This window comes from Trichosurus vulpecula, chromosome 3, assembly GCF_011100635.1.
Source record: "Trichosurus vulpecula isolate mTriVul1 chromosome 3, mTriVul1.pri, whole genome shotgun sequence".
NCBI lineage: Eukaryota > Metazoa > Chordata > Mammalia > Diprotodontia > Phalangeridae > Trichosurus > Trichosurus vulpecula.
Genome location: NC_050575.1, coordinates 19,674,276 through 19,700,841, shown reverse-complemented (window position 1 = coordinate 19,700,841; position 26,566 = coordinate 19,674,276). Strand labels below are relative to the sequence as shown.

At 42.7% G+C, this 26,566-nt stretch overlaps 1 protein-coding gene across 1 annotated transcript in view; it reads right to left on the bottom strand.

The window, feature by feature from the left end:
- The window catches only part of ASPG (asparaginase), a 126,262-nt gene that overhangs the window by 27,350 nt on the left and 72,346 nt on the right, over nt 1-26,566 (bottom strand). The window contains exons 11-12 of the mRNA XM_036752602.1: nt 22,376-22,471; nt 16,254-16,417 (exon numbers count right to left, since the gene is read on the bottom strand). Of these exons, the coding sequence (XP_036608497.1) occupies nt 16,254-16,417; nt 22,376-22,471 (260 nt within the window). The remainder of the gene's footprint in view (nt 1-16,253; nt 16,418-22,375; nt 22,472-26,566) is intronic.

Below are 26,566 nucleotides of genomic sequence, written 5' to 3'. Positions count from 1 at the left end.
AAGGAAAAGGAGCTTGCCCATACATAGCATAATAAGGTCACCACATCAGGACAAATCTGGTTACCCACGAGGAAGAATTCTCAGGCTATATGGAAAAGTGAAAGTTGTCTGTGCCTCTCTTGAACTCTGTAGAGAGGAAAATGCTGGGAATAAGTCTGATGCTTTGAAAAGCTTTCTGAGTTCCCACAGGCCACCTTAGCCAGCATGAGACCTTGAAAGGGTTAAAGCTGCTTCTCCACCAGGGTGGCCACCTCACACCTGGAAACAGCCAAAGGAGGGAGAACCTGGCTGATGATCTCATTGTTCGGGCCTACTCATCTGCTGGCCTAGAGACGATGGTTCTGAGAAGATGAGCCTTCAAGGGATTGAATGACTTGTCTCATTTCAGATAGCCAGTGAGTGGTAGAGCCTGGCTCTCCTGATACCTAGCCTGGTGTTCCAATCACCTCATTATCTGGCATGTGAAGCCTATAGGGCCCCATCCTCCCAGCAGCCCAGGAGTCATCTTTGACTCTCTTCTCTTGCTCAATCCTCCTCATCCTTGCTCAGATGATCAGTGGTTAAGTCACTGCAATTCCACTTCGATGGGATGTCTAGTATCTATTCCCTCCTCTGTGTTCACTCTGTTTTGGTCCTGGTTCAGGTACTTATCACCTTTTTCCTGGTCCACAGTAAGAGCCTCCTAATTTGACTCGAGATTTGCCTATGGTTTTTCCCCTTTCTAGTTCATGATTCATAGATCTGCCAAAGCAATCTTCCAAGTGCACACCACATCACTTTCCTCCTGGAATACGTCTGGGAGTTCCCCATTGGCCTATAGCATAAAATCCTAGCTCCAAAGTGGGGCAGCCAAGGCCCTCCACAATATAATTCCCACCTTCCTTTCTAGCCACACCACCCCTTTGAGGTATTCTACATGCCAGAAAAACAAGATAAGTTCCTTTGTCATCCCATCCTACAGTCACCTGCCTCCTGCATTCACAAAGGCTATCCAGTCTTCCATGTCTCATCCCTGCCTGTAGAAATTCTGTTTTTCCCTTCAAGGCCCAACTCAGAAACCACCTCCTCCAAGAAAGTCTTCCCTAATCATTCTAACTGAAAGCAATTTTCTTCATCTCAAATGTTGGTTAGAATACTTCATCTTTATCACATTCTTTGCCTTTATCACATTCTATACTTTGTATCACATTTATTCATCTATATGTTATACTCTTCCATGGAGACTATAATGTTTGAGGGCAGGAACTAGTCTGAGGAAGAGAAGGAAAATATTCTATTCCTGTGGGAAGAGACACAGTCCTATACTGGAGGAATCCCTAGTTTGAGAGGCAGACATGACCCTTTCCTAAGGTTACTCTCACTCAAAGGGAAGGTTTGGTCTCTGCCCTTGAGGAAGTCCTGTTCTGAAAAGGAGATATTCATGGCTCATGACTTCTGGGAACTTTGAGGCTTTGGGGGGAACTCCATGGTCTAGCTGAGTTTTCAGGAAACAAAGACATTCAGACAATAGATATCACTAGCTGTTTTAGGCTTGTAAGAGAGATGGAAAAAGGAAAGGAAAGGAGAGAGAGGACAGAAGGAGAGGAAAGCAGGAGAGTTAAGTGGGAGGGAGGGAGTCACCCTTTCCCTGATTTATAATCAGGATCCAAGCCACTCTAAAAATGGTGCTCCTTGACAACCCCACCTCCAGCCCAGGATGGGACCAACCACAGGATAGGGGTCTAAGTTTGGTGAGATTTCCCCCTCACTCATAGATGAAGTGGTTGGGTTTAATAACTTGGGGGATTTTTTAATTCCCTAAGATATGTCAGTTGCTCCCAGGACTTGTGCCAAGCCCTTCCCTGCTATGTTTGTGAGTGTCCAGTCCAAGCTACCTCCCTCCTACGCAGCCACCCAGAGATGTACACCGAATACATATCGAAAGAAAGAGATGCCAAGAAAAAGTTCCTGGCCCCTAGTCCTGCATGGGCACAGGGAAGCCAAAGTAGCTCTTCATGGTGGCATCCATATCCTTGCTGAGGAAGCAGACTACAGCTATCAGGTCCCAGACTCTACTTGACAGAGACGAGAGCGGAGAAATGCACTTGGGCATCTCGCCCAGAGTAAGAGAAGCCGATAGGTGTGCCTGGAATGTCCCCCAGCCATGATGCCCTGTCTGGTTCACACACTAGAGTCTGAATTTCAAATGGCTCTTACGACTTGCAAAGTACTCCCCTTAGAGCCATCCTGTAAGGTTCAGGAATCTAGGTATTACTGTTCCCATGTGACAAATGGGGAGACCAAAGCTCAGACAGGAAGTGATCGATTAGCACATGATCACGTAGGCTTGGAGGCAGGACTTCAATACAGCTCTTCTGATTCCAAATCTAGCACACTGCCCAGGCTGCTATTCAGGTCCTTCCTCCCCTGCTTCCATCCCCCTCCATCCCCTCTTTTTAAACTGGTATCACTTTTTTTTTTAACACTCTCTGAAGAGGCCTGGGCAGCTTCCCTAGAGCCCATCCCTCCTTCTGGAAACCAAGGCCAGGCAGAATTTCATTGGATAAAAATTGATATAATAGTCATTACTGGCAAGTCGCACAGTAGGAGTTTTTACTCCTTAAATCAACTTAACCAGTACAATATGGTGAAGGAATGCATAGATTTCAATTCATGCTACCCATATTTAAGGCCATCAGTGCAAGGTGCTGAGAGGCAGAGTTCCATCTTGGGATATCGGGTATTGGGGTAAGAGTCATCGCTGCCTGGCCAATTACACGTATGGATCTACATGCATCCACCACTCCAGCCAGGTCCCGGTGTGGGCATCTGTGAGGATACCACCAACCACTGGTACAATCTGAGATTTGTGTGTCTGGGAGTTATGCAAACTCCATTATACTTCTGTCCCAGTCCCTGATACCCAACCCTTCAAAAGCCCAAGTTTAATAGCTTAGGTGGTGCAGTGGATAGCATGTCGGGCCTGAAGTCAAGAAGACTCATCTTCTTGAGTTCCCATCTGGCCTCAGACACTTACTAGCTGTGTGACCCTGAACAAGTCACTCAACCCTGCTTACCTCAGTTTCCTCATCTGGAAAATGAGCTGGAGAAGGAAATGGCAAACTACTCCAGTGTCTCTGCCAAGAAAACCCCAAATGGGGTCACGAACAGTCAGACATGACTGAAAAATAAACAATAACAACAGACACAGAGCTAGGCAGCAGCGGTGAAGTAGAATCAAGAGACCCAGATTCTAGTCCTGGTCCTTCCATTAACTTGCTGTGTGATCTTAAACACATCACCTGCCACTCTCGACTTTTCTCAAAAATAAACTTTCTGCATTTACTTCAAAGAATTCTCATGAGGTCCTAGTAAGGATATGGATGTAAAAGCACTGAAAAAACTAACTCACACAGAGCTTTAAGGTTTGAATGCTATTAGTCTAAGGATGCTCTATGGCTGCAAATCATGTAACAAACACACCAATCTAAGGAATCAAAATTGCAGACAGCCCAGAGAATAAGGGAGAAAAGCTTGGGTGTGAGTAGGGTAAAGCAGATCACCAACTTGGAACTGAATACAAAAAATGACATAAAAGATATCTAAGAAATGCCTTGGAAAAGGAAGAGAGCCGAGATGGTGGAACAGGGGAGACAAGATGCTAGAGTAGCAGGAGGAAGTAAAGTTGAGCTTCCTCCACACTTCCAACACCACCAAACAGATCTAAAAGGAGCTCAGACTTATGGCAAATTGAGCCTGGCAGTGCTATGTTATATTACAGTCAGAAGGGGAGATGTAAATTAAGGATGGAGGGGCAGGAATTGGGGCCAAGATGGCAGAACAGCAGGTCAAAGTACAGCCAAGTTCTATGCCACAAACCCTCCATAAAGATCTAGAAAATGTATCAAACTTAGTCCTAATCAAGAAATGCCCCATTCCCCCAAGTCATTTTTCCAGCCCAACTTGGCAATGGAAGTGACAACAGAAATATCTATAGACAACCTGGAAAGACCTACATGACCTGATGCCAAGTAAGGGGAACAGAACCAGAACATTGTGCACAACCACAGACACATTGCTTCTGTGATGACTAACTTTGACAGACTTGGCTCTTCTCGGCAATACAAGGTTCAAAGGCAGCTCCAACGGACTCATGATGGAAAAAGTGATCTACATCCAGAGAAAGAATTATGGTGTCTGAATGCAGATTGAGGCGAATTATTTGCTCTCTTTTTTCTCTTCTTTTTTGGTTTTGTTTCTTCTTTCTCATGATTCATTCCATTGGTCATAATTCTTCTTTACAATTTGACTACTGTGTAAATAAGTTTAATGTGAAAGTATATGTAGAACATATATTGGATTCCATGCCATCTTGGGGGAAAGGGGAAAGGGGAGGGAGGGGGAGAACTTGTGGAACTGAGTGTTGCAAACTGAAAATTAAAAATTAAAAAAAACAGAAAAAAGAGATATCTATAGACACTGGGGATGGGGTCTAGTCAGGAAGGTGTCATGGAACATTCCAGTTCAAAAACAAGCTGTGCACCAGGGAAGAAGACACCCTGATCCAGAATAGAGGGACCTAAACATGGATAAGGTGTAGGAACAGAAGCCAACTGGAAGCTCTGTCACTCACTAACCAGCTCCAGGTTATCGTGCAGGTTAGGCAGACTGCGGAGCAGACCTGCGCCTAGGGGTGGTGATCCACGGTGAGGAGCAAGGTCAGAAGCAAGTAGCAGCTGTGGGTTGCTAAGCCCAGGAGTGGAGGAGAATCTCAGCTCCATCCTCCAGTTCAGTCTGAAGCCTGCCGCAGAATAACCAGGGAAGGAATCCTATACTAAAGGAAAGTCTACAATTCTGTCACTCATTCCAGCTGGCTAATAATGGTTGAGTTTATCAGCAGTCTACTGGGGGAAAACAGGCGAGTCAACAAGAGTATCGTGAGGAATGCAGACAAAGGAGGCAAAAATTTGATTTTGCCTTGAATCAGGACGCTCTGGGAGCACTGACAGCTTTCTTATAGGTTCCCAGCCTGAGCTGTCCCTGAGATCCTGGAAAAGCTCAGTACTCAAAGACCTAAGAAACAGCGACTAATTCAGACATTCTCTCCAAACAAAAATGAATTCCACCATTAAAAAAAGCTATCACAATGAAAGAAATATTCAAGACAAGAACCTAGAAGAAGAAAATTACTCCAAGCAAAACTTCAAAGAAAAACATATCATGAACCTAAGTTCAGCCACAATTACTGGAAGAGAAGATTAACAAAAGTTGGCTTATTTTAAGAACTAAAAACAATTTTATAAATGAAATGAAAGTGGTAGAGGAAACAGTTAGAAAAGAAATGAGTGCTGGGGGAAATTGGAAAATAATTAAGTGCTACAGAATTGGGTTTAGAGAAGGCAGAATTGGAAGAGATCAGCTTGAGACAGAGTAACTCACTCAAGCAATACACTCCTTGAAAACTGGACTGGACCGAAAAAGAAAATAAAACCTTAAGGAAAAGCAGAGCTTGAAACCAAGTTCAACCAGAATTCCTAGAAGAGATAAGGATTGTTTTAAAGATGTTTAAAAATATTTTTTTATAAAATGAAATGAAACTACCAAAGGAAAACACTTGGAAAAAGAAATGAGAACTATGGAATAAAGAATTGGAAGGAAATTAATGGGCTGACACAAGAGATATAAAATCTTACCTAAGCAACTAACTCTCTGAAAATTGGAATGGATCAAATTGAAGTTAATAATTCTGTGAGACAAGAAATATAACAAGTCAAAAGACTGAAAAAAATATGTAAGAAAATATAAGGTACCTCATAGCAAAAACAACTGACCTAGAAAACACATAGAGGAGACAAACTTTAAGACATTGGATTACCCAAAAGGCATGACCAAAACAAAACACTAGCTATTATATTTCATGGAATTATAAAAGAAAGCTGTCCAGATCTCTTAGAACCAGAGGGCAAAGTAGAAATAGAAAGAATCCACTGGTCACCTCCTAAAAGAAACCCCTAAATGAGAACTCCCAGGAACATCATAGCCAAAATCCAAAGCTTTAAGGTGAAAGAAAAAATACTAAAAGCAGAAAGAAAGAATTCAAGTACCAAGGATTCACTCTCAGGATCACACATGATTTAGCAGCCATCCCTATAGAGGAGCAGAAAGTTTGGAATATGATATTCCAGAAGGCTTACAGACAAGAATAATTTACCCAGAAATACTAAATATAATCCAACAAGATGTAATGGCAAGCAAAGTGGGAATTTCTGCTGTTTTTTCTTTTAGAGTACTTCTCAGCACTAAAGCAATCAAGTGCCTTTGATCAAGTCTTGCTCCTGTTTGAATCAAGAGTCTGATTGAATCAAGAGTCCTTGATTGGAAAGAGTATATATACTCTGAAGTTAGCATTTTGCTTCAGGGCTCACTCATTGAAAGAGTGTTCATGTGATTTGGCCGATGAGACTCTGGGTAGGCGTTAAGGAATCCCCCCAGCTTTGAAAACCCAGATGTTGGGGCTTCTCTCTCTAGTAACTGTATGTATTGCTATAGTCAGACAGTTAGAAGCCTGTCTGTTGATTCACGTTATTTTTTTCTGTTTGTAATTTCTGTTTGTATTTGCTCTGAAGTTCAGGGTGCTGAATTAAGTGAATGATATATGTATGTTTAATTAAAGTAAGATTGTTAACCCCTTAAAGTTGCTTTCCTTTAGAAAAGCATGTCAAAGAACTGTACTAGCAGCCCTCCTGTGTGCTAGTGTTGTTGGTTTTACACCTCCACAGCAGCTGCAAGCAAGATTATTGCTACACAAGAGAAAAAAAATGGATCTTTAATGAAATAGAGGATTTTAAAGCATTCTTAATGAAAAGCTATATAGAAACTTTGAAGTATAAATACAGGAGTCAAGAGAATCACAAAAAGGTAAACATGAGGGAACAATCATAAAGCATAAACTATTTACACTCTAATATGTGAACCCTCTGAACCTTTTTGTCATCATAGTTCATAGGGGGAATCTAATTAGACCGTGGTCCTGGAAGTCTAATGACTTAAACTTTCCTTCCTTGATCTGTTGTCTATGTCAGTTGTTTTTGCTATAAGATACCTTATACATTTTCCTATTTTTCAGTCTTTTGACTTGTTTTCATATTTCTTGCCTCATGGAGTTATTAATATCATTCTAATTTTCAGAGAGTTAGTTGCTTAGGTAAGGTTTTATACCTCTTGTACCAACCTGTTAATTTCCTTTCCTATTTCTGTTATGCTTTGATGATCTTAAAAGATAATAGAAAGGGAGGGGAAAATGTGATGGGGAGTTGGAGAAAGGGAGAGGAAGGATGAGGAAATTATCTCACATAATTGGGGTGCACAGGTAGAAGTCTACACAAATAAGAAGGAAAGTCTGGGTGAAGCAGCTGATAATTGAATCATACTTTCATCTAACCTGGACATTGGAGGGAAAGATACACACATATACCCACACAGCTGAGTACAGAAACACATTTCATTCAACAATGAAATAGGACAGAAAGAGGAGAAGGGAGAAGGGGAAATTAAGAGGGTGGATATTTTAAGTAAGGGATTCATCCTAAACAAAAAATAAACAAACAAAACCCCTTTAAGGGTGCACCAAAATATTTATGGTAGCTCTTTTTGGGGTGTTAAAGGATTGGGAAATGAGGAGGAGCTCACCAACCAGGGAAAGGCTGTATAAGTTTTGATGTATAAATGTGATAGAATGTTGTTATGCTATAAGAAATGATGAAGAGGATGGTTTCAGTGGAATCTGGGAAAGTTTCTGTGAAGTGATACTGAGTTAAGTTAGTAGAGACAGTAGTGGTAGAACCAAGAGAATGGTTTATACAGTGACAATAATACCATAGAGACAAACAACACAATGACCAAACACAATTCCGGAGGACTCATGAAAAAAACAGGCTATCTACCTCCTGATAGAAAGGTGGCGGACTCAGTGCAGATGGAAACAAATTTTTTGGACTTGGCCAATGTAGAAATTTATTTGCTTTAACTATACAGTTACAGGGGCTTTGTTTTTCTTTCTTTCTCAGTGAGGAGAGAAGAATGGAGAGAGAGAAGACAGATTTTTGTTGATTGAAAAAGTAGCATTTAATTTTAAAAAAGGAAAATGAGGCAGGCTAAACATGTAGCAGGAGTGAAGGATAACAGAGGAGGGAACTACATGCTACACTGTTGCCAATAAAAGATTAAAAATGCTAAAGGAAGGCTTCAAGTATATTGGGTAGATTCTTATGGGACTATTTATGGGAGGGCAGAGTCAAAAATCTCGCAAGATGACAGGGTATGAGTGTGTTGTAATCTGCACCTTTGGAGGGAGCTACCCTATGGACGAAACACCACAGCTATCAATGGGTATAAGATTTGTAAGCTGATTTCCTGACAATTAACTTTGCAAAGTAGTTAGTGCAAAAAATTATCATCTACTATGACGTATTTCAAGTAATACAGAAATATTGGAGCTAACTCAAAATCTAGTGGTTTTCCACTATACGTTATACAACACTTATGTTAATAAATGGCCCAGACTCACCATTTCATTGGTGTGAGGAATTTCCTACGCACAAACTCCTTCTGCTAACACAGATCTCAATTTGTTGACTTAGAAAGATGTCTAGGGGGACCAAGACTTTAGGTGACTTGCCCAGGGTCACATGTGTCATAGATGGAATTGAATCTAAGTCCCCCTGACAGTGAGGGTAACTCCCTATTCACTATACCATGCTTAAATCAAACTAGACAAAGGGAAATTAGTCTTGTGTAAAGTCATTATCAAAGCTTCTGATGGTACATTCTTGGTCCTATCTCTACAAACTAGACCATAGAACCCTGGAAGGCAGGGGCCATATCTTAGTTCTTTATCTCCTCATACCCCAGAGCTTAGAGGTTGGGCACACAATAGCTGCTCCATAAGGACCTGTTGAACTAAATTAATTTGTGGTTTGGAATCAGAAAAGAGTGAGCACATGGGCAGGTAGGGTTTGAAGTATATTGTGGGCAGGACTAGAGCTCTTAGTTACTGAAGAACTTTCGTCCTTGGAAATGAGAAGGTTGCAGGAAACCAAAGGGTTTAAAGATACTTAAATCTGATTCTAATGGTCTACATCAGATTTAGAGATTCTCAGATGCTCAGACTCCAAAAGAATTCTACAGTTCTCAAGAATCTGTAGGTGCATACTTCTAAGATCCCTGGATTTGGTAATTTTAAGATTCAACAATTTAGGGCGTCTAAGCATCTAAAAACCTAAATTCTAATATTCTATGGCAGGCCTGCACAACATACAGCTCGTGGGCCACTCCCACCAAAGGATTTCCAGTGGCCTGCAAAAAATGTAGGCTTGCCACTGCCCACTCTCTCCTGTTTGTCATGTGACCCCTGGCAACCAACCATCATCAGTCTGTCTCTAGTCTAACCTATCTACAACCCGAAGAAGTTTAGCCTGTTTTAATTTTGGCCCCTACCTACTGCCAAAGTGAGCCGGTCTGTTCTATGGTCTTACAAAAAAAGCATCAAAGTCAACTAGAAATAGGAGCCAATAATCCCTATGTAAGGATCCCTGTGGGCTGCATACTGACTTGGTTCTTGATTTTCAATCCCTTAGCCACTCAGTAATCTTCTTCCTCTCTCCTGGGTCTCTAGATCTCTAAGAAGGAAGTAACCTTCCTTCTTGACCAAGAAGGCAGAGTGTCCCCAATGAAGAATCAAAAGTTGTTCTATTCTGATGTAACAAAGCCCTCAGGTCTTAAGTACAGGACCAAGTGACAGCTTTACTCTCATGAAAGCACAGAGATACATAATGGGCTTGGATCCCATGGTGCCTTTCATCTGCAAAGAGAGACAGGGGCCAGAAACCCATAATAAGGATCCCTGTGGGCTACATAATTAAGCTAGTTTTCAAATATATTCTTATCTATGTTTTATTGTATTTTTATTTATTTGGTTAAATATTTCTCAATTACATTTTAATCTGGTTCAGTCACAGGGGCACTCAATAAACCCAGCAGAGGTGGAGGTTTGTCCTGAGTCCTCAAGGGGAAGGCAGGGCAGCCCCTACACATCCATCCACCTGGGGGAAATTCTTCATCAGCTATTGCCAGCTGCAGTGGGTCAATCCCAGACTACCTGAAGGCCCCACCTGAACCATGAGCCATTCCCTCAGGGCTTCTCTATGACCTTGCTGCATCCCTTCTCTCCTTTTTACATTCAGTCTCTCCACCACCATGGGCACCTTCCCCTCTGCTTACAGGCAGATTGTGGCCTCCTGGGTCGCAAAAGAGCCTTCCCTGAACCTTTCTATTCCACTAGACTGACATACCATGTCTTTATAGTTCATAAAATGTTTTCTCATAACAACAGATGGTCCTCATGACTGCTCTGTGAAGGAGGTAGGGTTCATTATTCCCATAAGAAATCCGGGACCCAAACAGGGAAGAGATTTGCCCAGGGTCCCCCAGTGAATCAGTGGCAAAGCTGAGACCAAAACCTAGGTCTCCTCACTCCTCACCCAGGGTTTTCTCCACTGCTCCAAACTAATGTATTCAGGGAGATGCATGCACTGCTCTACCCCAGTTAATATTTTTCTCCCACTTCCTGCTTCTTCCAAAGCCTCTGGCTTTGGTGCTACAAGGCTACAAGGCCCAAGACAGCACCAGGTCTGATTCTGGAGGGGTTGAACCTTATTTCCATGTCATCCACCCCCACACAAATCCCGCCCTGGCAGGAGGGCAAACCAGTTTGGTCACATCTCCTCAGTGTGCCCATGTTACTCCACAAGCACATGGGCTGGCTATCCTATCCTGGCCTTGCTGCCCTGCCTATCTGACCTGGATCTAAGCAAGGGTCGAGCCCAGGACCTCTCTCCAGAACTAGACCAGCTCTTGGTTGGGGCTAAGGAGTGAGGGACAGGCCAAAACATGCCAACAAATCCATTCAGGTGGAATCTCTGGGAATCAGGATGAATGAGATCTGTCTGTTGTGAATAGGGGAGGGACAGTGACTGTGTTGCCAGGAATGGAAAAGGCTGTGGCAAGATTGGCCAACACTGGGCAGCCACCACCTACCAAACTGGCTACATATCTACATGTGCTCCTGCGACTATGTGTGCCCAGACTTACATGACAATATATCTAAGGGTGCATATGCCCATGTATATGAAGATGTATGTTTATTCACAGGTCTATCTGTATCTAGGCCCATATACAAGTCTGAGCCCGTGTCTATGTCTTTGTGTAAACCTGTGTGCCTGTGGGTATGTGTTTGAATGTGCCTAGTGTATATATGTGCACTTCTACTCATGTGGGCATCTGGAAACCTGTGTAAGGATGTGTACATGCCTAGGGATACGTCCATATATAATAGTAGTAATAAGCTGGCATTTTTACAGCTCCAAGTGCTTTGTTTTAAGGTTTGCAAAGAGTCTTACAAATCCTGGCTCACTGCATCCTCACAAAAACCCCGGGAGGCAGGTGTTCTTGCTATTCCCCATTTTATAGTTAAGGAAACTGAGGCACACAACGGTTACATGACTCGTTCAGGGTTTACCTGAGCCTGGATTTGAACTTGGGTCTTCTAGTCCAGCTTACTATTCACTGCACTACATGGCTGCTGAGGCTAGTTAGATGTGCTCTTAGGTAGGCATGCATCCGTATTTCTGCCTTTGGGTATGTATCAGAATTTATCCAAGTGAATGCCCAGGAGACCCAGTCTCCTCATCTCTAAATATTGTACACACACACACACACACATATACATAAATATGTATATAGACACATGCATGTATATATACATATGTGTATATATGTACATATGTATAAATATATATTAGAACTTCCTCATAGGGCTACTATATAGAAATGGGAGCTCTTTATCTGTGTAGCAGGGTGTGTCTGCATGCATATGTGTGTGTATGCACACACATAAGCTGGCATGCATATACATGTATGTACATGCATTTACATATGTGTGTATGCAAGCTGACACATATCTCTGTGTATCACTATGCAGATCTGCATGTATTATGGTGTGTATGCATAAGTGTGTATGTATTCTTATGTACAGTTGAATTATGTATTTGTGCATCTCCAAGTTATTCTGTGTGTCTGCATGTATCCATTAATAGAATGGACATATTATAATGGACAGAGTTATGGGCCCAGCACTGAATCTGCCTTGGACATCTACTAGTTGTATGGCCATGGGCAAGTCCTTCAATCTTTCTGTGCCTCAGTTTCCTCACCTGCAAAATGAGGGGATGACACCCTTGATGCTTACCTCACAGAGTTCTTGTAAAACCCAATGACATATAGTAATGGATGTAAAGGACCAGATAATTATCAATTGCCACTCTTCAGACTTAATACTAGTGTACAACAAAATTCTAACCACTTGGTTCATTGCGTTCAGCAGCTAAAAATCAGAGTGAGATGATTTACAAATGGAGAGGGTAGAGGAAGTCCACAAGAAACAATCACTCCTCCAGGAAGGCCACCCAGATTTCCCAGGGTGGATGGATATAATGTCCTCTCTTCCTAGTGCTGATCAACAACTATCCTTACTGTAACATTTGTTTTTTAAAATTTTGAGTTTCAAATTTTCTCTCTCCCTCCTTTCCGCCCTTCCCCCCACTCTCACTGAGAAGTCAAGCAATATGATGTCAATCACACATAGGATGTCATGTGTGTGACTTAATATTCCATATTAGCCATGTTGCAAAACAACAACAAAAAACCCAAGAAAAATAAAATAAGTGAAAAAAGTATGCTTCGATCTGCACTCAAAGTTCCATCTGTTCTTTCTGAAGGTAGATAACATTTTTCATCATGAGTCCTTTGGAATTGTCTGGGGTTATTGTATTGTTTAGAGTAACTAAGTCTTTCACGGTAAATCACTGTTACAATGTTGCTGTTACTGCCTACAATGTTCTCCTAGTTCTGCTCACTTCACTCAGCATCAATTCATGTAAGTCTTTCCAGGCTTTTCTGAAACCATCCCCCTCATCATTTCTTCTAGCAAAATAAGTATTCCATCACAACTTGTTTGACCATTCCCCAATAGGTGGGCATCCCCTCATTTTCCAATTCTTTGCCACCACAAAAAAAAAAAATGCTATAAATATTTTTGTACACATAGGTCCTTTTCCTTTGGTCTCTTTGGGATACAAACCTAGCGTTACTATTGCTGGGTCAAAAGGTATGCATACACCCTTAGGTTGTAGTTCCAAATTGCTCTCTAGAACGGTTGGACCAGTTCACGATACTAACAGTACATTAGTGTCCCAATTTTTACATATCCCTGCCAGCATTTGTCATTTTCCTTTTCTGTAATATTAGCCAATCTGATAGGTGTGGGGTGGTACCTCAGAGTTGTTTTAATTTGCATTTCTCTAATCAATGGTGATTTAGGGCATTTTTTCATATGACTATAGATAGCTTGGATTTCTTCAGCTGAAAACTGTTTGTTCATATCTTTTGAGTATTAATTGGGAAATGGCTCTTATTTTTATAAATTTGTCTTAGTTCCCTATATATTTGAGAAATGAGGTCATTACCAGAGAAACTTGGTATAAAGTTTTTTCCCCATTTTCCTGCCTTCCCTTTAATTCTGGCTGTATCGGTTTTGTAACTATCTCTTCTATACAATCCCCATTCAGACTACCCAGATGACTTTAATCTAGTACTAGAATGTAAGCTCCTTGAGGGCAGGGATTATATTGCGTGTAGGACTTTGCAAATCAATTCATTAATCCATAAGCATTTATTAACTATCTACTACATGCCAAGCACTCTCATAGGTTTTTGTTGTTCAGTCATTCCAGTCATGTCTAACTCTCTGTGACCCCATTTGGGGTTTTCTTAGCAAAGATACTGGAGCGGTTTGCCATTTCTTTCCCTAGCTCATCTTACAGATGAGGAAATTGAGGCAAGCAGGATGAAGTGACTTGCTCAGGGTCACACAGCTAGTAAGTGCCTGCGCCGAGATTTGAACTCAGGTCTTCCTGACTCCAGTACCAACGTTCTAACCAGTGTGCCACTTGGATGCCTTCTGTACAAGGTACTAGGGCTATGAAGACATGATTAAAAGTCCTTGCCTTCAAAAAGTTCACATTCTATAGGGGGAGACAACAAACATGTACATTTATAATTATATAAAATTATATACAAAATAAATGAAAGGTGACTATTGGTTAAGGAAGGCATTAGCAGTGGGAGGCAATCAGGAAAGGCTTCTTGTAGAAGATGGTCCTTTGAGATTTGAAGGAAAATAGAGATTTTTTTTTTTAAAGATTAGGTCTCCCTATCTTGCTCAAGCTGAAAATGAAGGAGCTATTGAGGGGCCTGGCCCCATTCGGATGAATTCAGGAGTTTTGCTACTCTGCTTATAACCAGGGTTGGTTAGGCAACCTGCTGTCCCCACATCCCCAGAGTTTCACCCATGTTAATGCCACTGGATCAGCTTAACCCACTGTAGCACAGAACTCCAGAGCTCAAGAGATCTACCAACCCTAGTCCTCTCAAAAGCATGAATTACAGGTACAAACTACCATGCTAAGTGGAACTATGGATTCTAAGAGGCAGAAGTGAGAAGGGATAGCATTCTAGGCTTGGGGGATATGTAGTACAAAGGCATCCAGATGGAAACTGCAATAACATATGGGGAAAATAGCAAGATAGAAAATTTGGCTGAACTGGAGAGTACTATATAATGAGGTTGGGAAGATAGGTTATAAAGGGCTTTGGATACCAAATTAGGGCAGCTAGGGGGCACAGTGGATAGAGTACTGGGCCTGAAGTCAGGATGACCCATTTTCCTGAGCTCAGATCTGGCCTCAGACACTCACTAGTTGTGTGACCCTGGGCAAGTCATTTAACCCTGTTCACCTCAGTTTCCTCATCTGTCAAATGAACTGGAGAAGGAAATGGCAAATCACTCCTGTATCTTTGCCAAGAAAGCTCCAAATGGGGTCCTGAAGAGTCAGACACAACTGACCAACAACAAATACTGAACTGCACAGCACTTAATAAATGCTAAATTGAAGTCAGAATAGTATAAAAGGGAGCATGGGGTTCATAGAAAGAATTCTGCACCCAGAATCAGAAGGTCCGGGTTCAGGTCTAAACTTTAACACCTGCTGTATGATGTCAGGTAAGTAAGGCTCCCTCTTTGAAGAAGATATATGTTTATTCAGAGATACGTTTTTGTCTATTCCTGAATATACATCCATGCCTTCGTGTTTTGTAAAGCTGATGGTGCTTTTATAGAACTGGAGCTTTCGTCATTCTCTCCTGGTCTTCCTCACCCTCTACCCTCCTACCCTTTCCCCCCACCCAACTCCCTCTTTTCCTTTCTCCCATCCTCCACCCCCCTCCAACCACAGTTCAATCCTGGCCAGGTACCACAAGTAGGACCACACCTGGAGTCCTATGGTCAGTTCTGGGCACCCCATTTTATGAAGGATATTGGCAAGGTGGAGAGCATCAAAGGGTAACTGGGGTGTTGAGAGACCAGGAGCCCAGGCTATAGGAGGACTGATGGAAGGAACTGGAAATATGTAGCCTAGAGAAGGGAAAACTTAGAACCAGAGTTCTTAAACCTGATTCTGTGAACCTAGATTTTGGGAAGGGAAAGAGAGGGTTTTGTTTTGTTTTGTTTTTTAAAAGACTTTGATAATTATATTTCAATATAATTGGCTTCCCTCCATAATCTTATGTGTTTTATGCATTTAAAAAGATGACGGAGAAGGGGTCCAAAGGCTTTGCCAGACTGCCAAAGGGGTCCATGATACAAAAAAGGTTAAGAAGCCCTGACTTAGAGGGTCTCTCTTCAAGCAGATGAAGGGCTTTCATGGGGAAACAATATTGATCTGCTTGGCCCCAGAGGGCAGAACTGAAAACAATAAGGGAAAAGTTAAAGATAGGCATGCTTCCACTTGATTTAAAGGAAAACTTCTTAACAATTACAGTTGTCCCAGAATGCAATGGGCTCTCTCACAGGAAGCAATCAGTTCTTGTTACTAAAGGTCTTTAAGCAAGGCTAGAAGGTCTTTCTGACTCCAGTGCTCAAATCCCTGTGCCACCGAGCTGCCAAGACTCCCAGGTTAGACTTCCTCCTTCTTTAGGCGACCACCATACTCTTTGTTAACAGAAAGTGACTGGAGACTCCCTTACAGGCAGCCAAGCCCTGACCCCCAAAGCCAGATCCCCCGTTCCCTCCCACCCTCTCCCACCACTGGGTCCCATAGTACCTGCCCTTCACAGCCATCAACAAGGGACTGCTCCTGTCACCGTCCCAGCTGTTCACCTTTGCCCCATTCCTCAGAAGGCACTGGACGGCACCCACATGTCCACCCCGGGCAGCCATGTGCAGGGGGGTGCGGCCATCAAAGTCACTCTCACTCAGGTCCCCGCCCTATAAACAGACAGATAGACATTGCAGATGGTGGAAATCAGAGGATGGGAAGAAGTGGGTCACTGAGAGACTCAGCATCTATTGGCCCATTTATTTAGAAGCAACAACAGGCCAGTGGACACCTCTCCAGATGAATGTCTGTTTTAGCGTCACTGGATTTGGAGACAGAGGAGCTGGTTTGAATCTGGACTCTACTACTTACTAGATACATGACCTTGAACAAATAATGACTTAAAAATCTCTGAGCCTTGGTTTCCTCATCTGTAAAATGGGGTGACTGGATTAGGTCAGTGTTTCTCTAACTGTACTGCAAGGAACCCCGAAATACCACAAGTCTGTGGTTGTAATTGTTTTTGAATGAACTCTATTTTGCTTGTTAGTAGATATTAAAATAATAATTTTAAAAGATTTTACCACAAAGTTTCTTCCAAAGTTTTGTTTAAACTTAAGGATTTGGGGCAGCTAGGTGGTACAGTGGATAGAGCACCAGCCCTGGAGTCAGGAGGACCTGAGTTCAAATTCAGCCTCAGACACTTACTAAATGCATGACCCTGGGCAAGTCACTTAACCCTGATTGCCTCCTCCCAAAAAATAAAAATAGGCTTAAGGGTTCTACCACTGTGAAAAAAATTGAGAACCACTGGATTAGATGACTTCTAAGGTCCACAGAATAGTGGGAAAGGCCCTGGATTTGGATGAACTGGGTTCAGTTCACTCACCTGTGAGACTTCCCTGTGTGGCCTTGGGCAAGTCACTTAACAACCCTGGACCACAATTTCCCCACATGTAAAACAAAAAGGCTGTCCTGAATGGGATCTAAGGTCCCCTCCTGCTCTAAATCCTATGATTCCATCTGTGGTTTATGCATGAACTGTGCTTTGGGATTAGCCAGGCCCTTTGAGAGAGCTGAGAGTTGACTGGAAACTTCTCTCCAGCTTAGAGCCTATCATGTTTTTTTTGAATGCCCCTCTGCTACAGCCAAAGTTGAGATGATCTGCCTAAATCTTAGTTGACTGGGACTGAGCCCTGAGGGGCTCCTACACTTTTTCTATCCAATAATAAATGTAATTTGTCATAGTAAACCATAGTAAATGTCCTCCCCAATCTCTAAATTTTTCTAATTCTGATTTATCCTTCAAGGCCCATCTCTTCCAGGAAGTCTTTCCTGACTGCTTCATCTCAGTGTGATTGTTCTCTCCTCTAAACTCTCATCTGCACCATTTATTCATTTTACAACCATTTATCAAAACCCCTCATGTCCAGAAGCCACAGTTCTGCCTATGAAGGCACTGGGGATATTCACCTTTGGGAGAAGAGAAGATTTAAATCAGGCATGATCACTGTCACCAAGCAGCTGAATAATAATGAACAGAAATTAAACTAATTTTTCTTGATCCCAGAAGCCAGAACTAGCAATTAGAACTATCCAGGAGAAAAGTTGACCTTAGAAGGTAATGAGCTCTTCATTACTGGAAATCACAAGATCACAGAATATCATAGTTATGCTAAAGATGAGATAGTCACAAAACCACAACAACTGAGTCAACTCCAAATTTGTGTTGTAATTTCAGTGGCGCCCTCCTGGCTGCATACTAATCTTTTTCCTCTTTCCTGATTGCCTATTTCACTCCCCTGGGCATTTATTCTAAACCTTCTCTTCTCTCCTCTTCTCTCCTCTTCTCTTCTCTTCTCTCCTCTTCTCTTCTCTTCTCTTCTATCTCTGTCTCTCTCTTCCTCTCCCTCTCTCTCTGTCTCTCTTCCTCTCTCTCTCTCACTCTCTTTCTCTCTCTGTCTGTCTGTCTGTCTCTCTCTCTGTCTCTCTCTCTCTGTCTTTCTCTCTGTCTCTGTCTCTCTTCCTCTCTGTCTCTCTCTGTCTCTCTCTCTGTCTTTCTCTCTGTCTGTCTCTCTCTGTTTCTCTCTCTCTCTCTCTCTCTGTGTGTGTGTGTGTGTGTGTGTCTCTCTCTGTCTCTCTCTCTCTCTGTCTCTCTATCTTTCTCTCTCTCTCTCTCTCTGTCTCTCTTCCTCTCTCTCTCTCACTCTCTCTTCCTCTCCCTCTCTCTCTGTCTGTCTCTCTCTCTCTGTCTCTCTTCCTCTCTCTCTGTCTCTCTCTCTCTCTGTCTTTCTCTCTGTCTCTGTCTCTCTTCCTCTCTCTCTGTCTCTCTCTCTCTGTCTTTCTCTCTCTCTCTCTCTCTCTCTGTGTGTGTGTGTGTGTGTGTGTGTGTGTGTGTGTGTGTGTGTCTCTGTCTCTTTCTCTCTGTCTCTCTCCCTCTCTCTCCCCTCCTTTTTTCCTCGTCTCAGAGGAGGAGGTGGCCCTTCTTGAAAATGCACAGCTATCTATCTGTGCCCTCAATATCATCCCCTCCTAGCCTCCCTGGAGAACTTGCCCCTTTACTAATCCCTTCTCTCCTCCTCATTTTCAGTTTCTCTTTAAACACTGGCTCCTCCCCTATTGCTTATACACAGGACCAGATCTGGCTTCTAACCTCATCACACAACTGAAATTACTCTCTCCATGGTTACTGATGATCTCTTCATTGTAAATCCGGTGGCCTTTTCTCAGTCCTCATCCTTCTCTACAGCCTTTGGTGTTGCTCATTACTGATGTCAAACTCAATTAGAAAGGAGGCCACTCACTTATATAGAAGAATCCCTGCAGTTTTATCTCTGTTTTATTGTATTTTTATTTATTCCGTTAAATATTTCCCAATGACATTTTAAGCTGGCTCAGGAGCACTCAGGACTTTTAACACATTTTCTGCTTGTTCTCCTCCTGCCTGTCTGGCCACTCCTCCTCAGCCTTCTTTGCTAGATTATCTTCCTTATCCCATACACCATGTGTGGGTGTTCTCTAGAGATCAGTCCTGGGTCCCCTTCCCTTCTCTCTCTAGACTACATTTCTCTATGATCTCACAAACTCCCAGGGGCTCAACCATCACCTCTATGGAGATGACTCCCAGATGAGGATAGCCAGGCTCAGTTTCCTGAAATCTAGTCTCTCATCACCAATTGCCAGTATCCAAATAGCTGTCTCACAGGCACCTCAGGCTCAACATATCCAAAACAAAACCGGTATATTTTTTCCCTAAACTCCCCTCTCCCTCTTCCTAACTTCTCTGCTTCTGGTGGGGACTCCACGCTCCTCTCAGTCACCCAGATTTACAGCCTCAAAGGTCACCCTTCAAGTCTTCCCTCATAAGGCAGCTAGGTGACAAAGCAGCTTGAGTGTTGGCCTCAGAGTCAGGAAGACCTGAATTCAAATCCAGCCTCAGACACTCACTAGCTGTGTGATGCTGTGTGACATCATTTACCCTCTCTCATCACTTAGCTTCCGTTCCCTCATCTGTAAAATGGGGGTGATCATAATGACAGCTAGTTCACAGAATTGTTGTTTGGATCAAAAAAGCCCCTTGTAAACCTGAAAGGGCAACATGAATGCTAAGTACTATTATTACCAATTTCTGCCAAGTCTTGTCATAAGCTATCTCAGATCCATCACCTTCTCTCCACTCACTTGGCCACCACCCTCATTCAAGCCCTCCTCACTTCTTGTCTGAGCTATTACAAGAGCCCCCCCAAGTGATCTTACAGCCTCAGTGTAACAGCAAGCACCGTAGCACACCCAGGATAGCCTGCTAGCACAGGTTTTTTAACCTGCTTTTCTAAAGGAAAGCAACTTTTTAAAGGGGTCAACAATTTTACTTTAATTACATTCGCTAGTTCAGAGGAAAGGTCGATACCCTGAACATGGAGAAAATACAAGCAGAGAAATTAGCATAAAGATCAACAGACAGGGCTCCAACTGTCTGAACAAAGTAATACAACCACCTACATACACCACCAGATCAAGAGAGCACTAACATCTGAGTAGTTGGGGTGGGGGGCGGCTCTTAACAAATGGCTACTCAGAGTCCCATCCAGAGAATCAAAAGGTCCTTCTTATAAGTGAACCCCCAAAGCAAAATAGCAACCTCAGAATATATATACACTTTTGGCTAATAGGCTCGAGCCAGAAGGCATCACAACCCTCATGACTCAGTGCCTAATTAGCTTAGTACCAAAAGGTGTGAAAGCCTTCCTACAAGCAAGCCTCCCTTAAGCAAGCTTCCCTTTAGGCAAGTTCCTCCCCCCGTGGGCTCTACGTGACTCAGGATATATCAGAACTGGGCCAGACCTTAAAGCAGCAAGACATCCGTGATTGAACACATGTGGTCACATAGGCCTATTAATGGATGGGGAAGATCTTCTTATTCCACTAACATTATACTCAGTCACTTTCCTCTCCATCCTCCACATAGCTGCCAAATTGATATTCCTAAAGCACAAATCTGACCATGTCACTCACCTGCTCAAGAAGTCTCACTGACTCCTTCTTGCCCCTAGAATCAAATACACACTCTTCCGTTTGGCTTGTAAAGTCCTTCACCATCTGGCTCCAGTCAACTTTTCCAGTCATACTGCATATAACTCTCCTTTAGAAACTCTATATTGCAGCCAAACCACCCTGCTCGGGGTTGTCCATACACCACCACATTCTACCTCCCCCTCCCCCTCCTGTGCCCTTTGTCCATGCTGTCCCCCATCCCTGGAACACAATCCCTCCACCTCTTTGAATCATAAATAAAAAAGGTGGAAAAGAAATTAGAGGTCAAATAACCCAATAATCCTTCATTTTACAGGTGATGAAATTGAGGACTAGAAAGGTAAAGTAAAATGTTAGAGGCCACACAGGCAGTAAGTGGAAGAGCTAGGATTTGAACCTGGACCTTCCAAGTCCAAATCCAGGGATCTTCTGGCTCAAGCACTGCCTCCTCCTGAAGCCTATATTCTCCTTCTCTCCATGCTAGTGCCCTCCCCTTCCCCCAAATTACTCTGCAAATTATTTTCTAAATATATATCTTCCCCCTGAAAAAATATGAATTTTACATGTTTTGTATCTACCTCTCCATGAGCCATGTATATGCCTATACAGGTACATACTGTTTTCCCCTGTTTGCAGAAAGCCTCCTTGAGGATGGAGACTGTGTCTGTGGATCACCACTAGCAGCACAGTATAAAGTAGGCACTTAATAAATGCTTGACTGGATGATTGATTAAGCTCCTTGAGGTCAATTGAGAGGCTACTGCAATAGCAAAGACTAGAGCCTAGAATGGTGCCTGGCACACAGTAGGGGCTTAATAAATGCTTGTTCAATGAACCATTTTGTCTAACATATACTAAACAAAGACCCCTCTCTCTAACATCCCCAACAAGGAGTCATCTAGCCTCTACCTGAAAATCTCCAGGGATAAGGACTTCACTCCTCCCGAGGCTGTTCATTTCCTTTTTGGACAGCCTTGGTCATTACGGAAGTGATCAAGTGGATGTTGGAAGACCATCCATCAAAAAGACTACAGAGGAAATCCACATATTGGGGAACAGCTTGGACTTCAAAGTTCCTTCCGACTCTGCCATTCTCAGATTGTATGATCTGCTGAGACAATTCCTACCCTTATGGAGCTCACAGTGTAGTAGGGCAATTCATCTGGCATTTAGAATCCCTTATATGCCTCAGATGTTTAGTTATCTTCTCAAGTAGCTGTGTTATGTGACCGTTCCCCATCCCTACCAGATTTTGAAGTCTTTGAAGGACTGAGTTGATTGATCCCAAGGTCTTAAATAGAGTAGGTACTTAATTCATATGCATTGATGACAGTGGTTTCCCAGTGACACACTGAGAAAACCCCTGGCCTGGAGCCTGCTCCCCACTCTACCACTACTGGACTGTGTGACTTTGGACAAGTCCTCTTCATTCCCTGGGACTTAGTTTCACTGCATAATAAAAGAGTTCCAATCAGATGCTCTCTCAGGTCCTTCCAGGGGTACCCTCTATGCCTCTAAAGAGGCTCTCAGTTCCTGAGAGAAGGTTTTGACAGAGACAGAAAGCGAGTGAAAAGTTGAAGGCCAAAGGGCAGGCTCACCAGTTCAATGATGGCTTCCAGGGCCTCCATGTCCCCCATTCGGGCTGCAGCACAGGCCAAGGTAGGAGTCAGAGAGTCTCTTACAGCATCAAGGTCCTAGGAACAAAGAGATCATTGCAACCCAGTGCCCTCTCCACCAGCACACCCGATGAGCAAAAAGACAAGACAACAGTATGGTACAGTGGGAAAGACAATGAAACCTGGAGACCTGTGTTTGAATCCCATCTCTGGCACTGCCTCTCTCTGTGGCCTTAGGAAAGACTCTCCCTTTTCCTGCACCTCCATTCCTCCACCCACAACATGAGAGGGTTTGTCTAGAGGAGCTCCCTTAGAGCTCTGGCATTCTCTGGGAGAAGTAAAAGAGCATGGGCTCCAGAGTCAGAAAGCCTGGTCAAAACATTGTGTCCCTGTACCTCATGGGGCTATTGAAAAGCCCAAACGAGATGGCAAAAGTAAAGTATCTTATAAACTATACAGCAAAATGACACACTGCTTTCATGTTTTAAGGGTTCCTTGGCACTTTTCTCACAACTCCATGAGGTACACACAACAGAATGTCCAAGGACATTTTAAAATTTTGTTTCTTCTGATTCTAAACTTGACAACACCAAAAAAGATGTCAGTTTTCATCTATAGAGTAGAACAGAAAAAAATAGAGGATTGTACCTGAAACTGCAGATCTCTATTACAATACAGCTTGGTTTTTGTGCAAGTTATTTTCACTAGCTTTTTTTTTACAGATGGGGAAACTGAGGCACAGAGAGGTTACGTGACTTGCCACTGCAGTATTAGAAAGTGGTGGACCTATAACTCCAGATATGGTCTTCTGGCTCTCACATGCAGGGCATTTTCCCCTACGTTGTGACGCCAACCATCTAATCTGCTCCTCCTAAGGCTCCTCAAAGCCCCAAATGCAACAAGAATGGTGGAGAGTCTCCATCAAGCACATGTCATATGAGAATGAATAGAAATGACTGGGGATATTTTATCTGGAAAAATGAGGATTAAGGGGGAATATGCTGGCCTTGAAAAGGACTTGAAAGAAGGCTCAGATCTGTTCTGCTTGGTCACAGAGAGCAGAACTTGTAGCAATGGTTCAAAGTTGCAAAGTGGCAAACTGAGGCCCGATATCATGAAAAACTTCCAGACAAGTAGAGCTGTCCCAAAGCTGGATGGGCTGCCTTGGGAGGGAGCAGGATTCCCCTCCTAGGAGGCCTCAAGCAGAGGCTGGATGCCCAGTCATCAGATGTGTTGCAAAGAGGAGGATCCTTTTTTCAGTTTTGGGTGTAACTAGTTGAGGTGGCCTTGGACGTGCCTTTCAACTATGACAGTCTGTGGTTCTGGAATTCTGTGGTCAGAGACTTCACTGGCCACCTCTTAGATCCTGCTGTGGGAATGTCGGGGCAAATACAGAAAATAAGATGCTATAAGACAGACCGGCACAGGTCCTTGCCCACTCACCATCCTCAGCCACCCGCATCAAGCTCCCATAACCCAGCCTTGATTACAAAGCTAATGAAAGCATCATGAGTCCCACTCTCTATTAAAGAGTAGCTAATAACTGAAGCCATAATAACACAGTGGACATCAATGGCACCTTTCATCTGACAATCTACCACAGGCAAGCATCAATTAACGCTGCGGGAGCCCTTGTTGGCAGGCCCACCATCACCCCAGTGGTACGAAGATTTTTGGGGACACCTTGTATATATGAACAAATAAATATGTGTGTGTAAGGGGGAGTATCAAGAAGCATTTATGAAGCACCTACTATGTGTCAGGCTCTATGCCAGGTGCTAGGGATACAAAAACAAAGAATGAAACAATCCTTAATTGCAAGGAGGTTTCCAGAGTAGTAGCTGCAGAGACTCTATATCAATTAACTTTGTCAAAACGCTCTTGGTAATACATACATTCATCCATAGAAGGATCAGAGATGTGGAGCCAGAAAGGGACCTATGAGTGCTACTAGCAAGTTAGTCCAACCCTTCTTTTTACAGATGAGTAAATGATGCCCAGAATGGACAACTGATTTGCCAAAAGCCACAGAAGTACTAAGGATTTGAATTTAGGTCCTCTGGTCCCAAAGCCAGCATGCTTTCCACAATTGTAGGGAAGTCCTACAAAGGTTTACCCAAAAAGGCAAATCCTTCCTCCTTTGATCCTGAGCGCCCAATCTAGAAATGGCCATATCACCTAAATGTGTTTGCTTCCTTTTTTTCAAAATGTGAGCTGGGTAAACCCCACCGTGACTTGTCACTTCCCATTTGTATCCCCAGTGCTTAGCAGTGTTCAGATCTGAGTGATCACCTCATAATGCTTTTGTCATTCATTCATTCATCACCCAAAAGGGAAGAGCATAGGAAGAAGGAAGCTCAGTGACAAGGCTTATCCACCCAGAAAAAATGGGGTGAAAGACTGAGCCAATAATCCAGAGGATTCAGGATTGCTTGCTCTAAATCCCTTGTCCCACATTCTCTTCTCAAATATCCAGATAGGGAAGGGATAGAGTGGGCATAGTGTTATGAGCCTTGATATCCCAAGGAGAATTCAAATGCCTGAGTTCTAGTCCCAGTTATATCATTGACTCATTATGTAACTTAAAGCAAGTCCCTCTTTCCCCCACCATGGAGCTTAATTTCCTCATCTGTAAAACAAGGGAACTGGACTAAATCAGAGGTGTCAAACTCAAGGTCCATAAAACCCATGAGTACTGCCCAAACTAGATTGAAGTGTGACTGAAAAATGTTTAAGAAAATAAGCAAATACATAATACAACACAGATAATGTTCATTTGTGGTTTTCTAAGTCCATACGAGCCTTTCAGGGATCTGGTTCTATCTGAGTTTGACACCACCAGACTAGGTGATCTTTAAGGTCCCTTCCAGCTCAGACATTCTAAGATCCTTTTTAAGGTTTAGCTCACTATGCTCATTGCTCATATCCCAACAATTCAGGAAGCTGATTCAGTTGAGAAACTGAGTTAGGACTTCTATCCCAAGGAAAGAAAAAGAGTAAAAGAAAGAATCCATGAATGCAAAATTATTCATTTATAGCAGTAGTCTTTGTGATAGGGAAAAAAAAAACAGGAAACAAAGTAGGTATTCATCGTCTACAGAAAAGACGGGACAAATCAGGCTTTGTGAATGGAATGGAATGGAATGGAATGGAATATTATTGCATAGTAAGAAATGGGGAATTCAGGACAATTTGGGAATACTTGTATGAACTGACACAGAGTGATGTGAGCAAACCAGGAGGACTCACTCTATGACCACAATAATATACAGGAAAACACCTTTAAAAGACATCAGATGTTTTGAATGGTTTTGTTGAAGTTTTTCCCCTTTATTTTTTATTCTTTGTTATAAAGGTATTGGGGGAGTCAGGGAAAGGGGATGAGCATTTATATAGCCCCTACTCTGTGCCAGGTACTACACTAAGTGCTTTACAAATATTATCTCATTTGATCCATACAACAACCCTGCCTCAAGGTAGGTGCTCCCCATTTTACAGCTGGGGAGGAGAGGGAGAGGCATAAGTTAAAAAAATTAAAGTGATGTAAAAACAAATTATTTCAATAAAAATAAAATGGAAAAGCCACCACCAGCCCCCGAACCATGCAATGAACAATTGTGATTTCATAGGATTGGCTGGTGATGATAAAGCAGGCCTCTCACCTCTTGGTAGAAAGGTGGAAAGGCGTAGAATGACACAGGGTTTGTCAGGAATGGCCAATGTGTTGATTTGTTTTGTTTAAATGTTCTCCTTTGTTAAAAGATAGGAGGATTCTATAGTGGGAATAAGGAGGAAGCAGTGTAAAGTTACTAAAATAAGGGGGCAAAGCATCAAAAAACCATCTACTTTTGAAGGGAAAAAAAATGCTAAAGGAGAGGAAATCTAGAACAACCTCTGTCTTCTCATTCTGAGGCACCAGAAATATGACGCCAGGCTAAGATTCTCATCTGTCTAAGTGAGATTAGATGTATTTGGGCCATAAGATTGCAACCTGTCACCTTCACCTGCCCTACTCTGAAAGGAAGTAAGTCTTCCCAATAGCCTCCCATAATCCCACTGCAGAAATCCTTTCCCCTTCCTGCTCAGTCATCTTTCAACCTCAGCTAAAACTTTCAAGGATAGGGTATTCATAGGAAACCATATTATCTTATTAGGCAGCTTGTTTTAAAATTT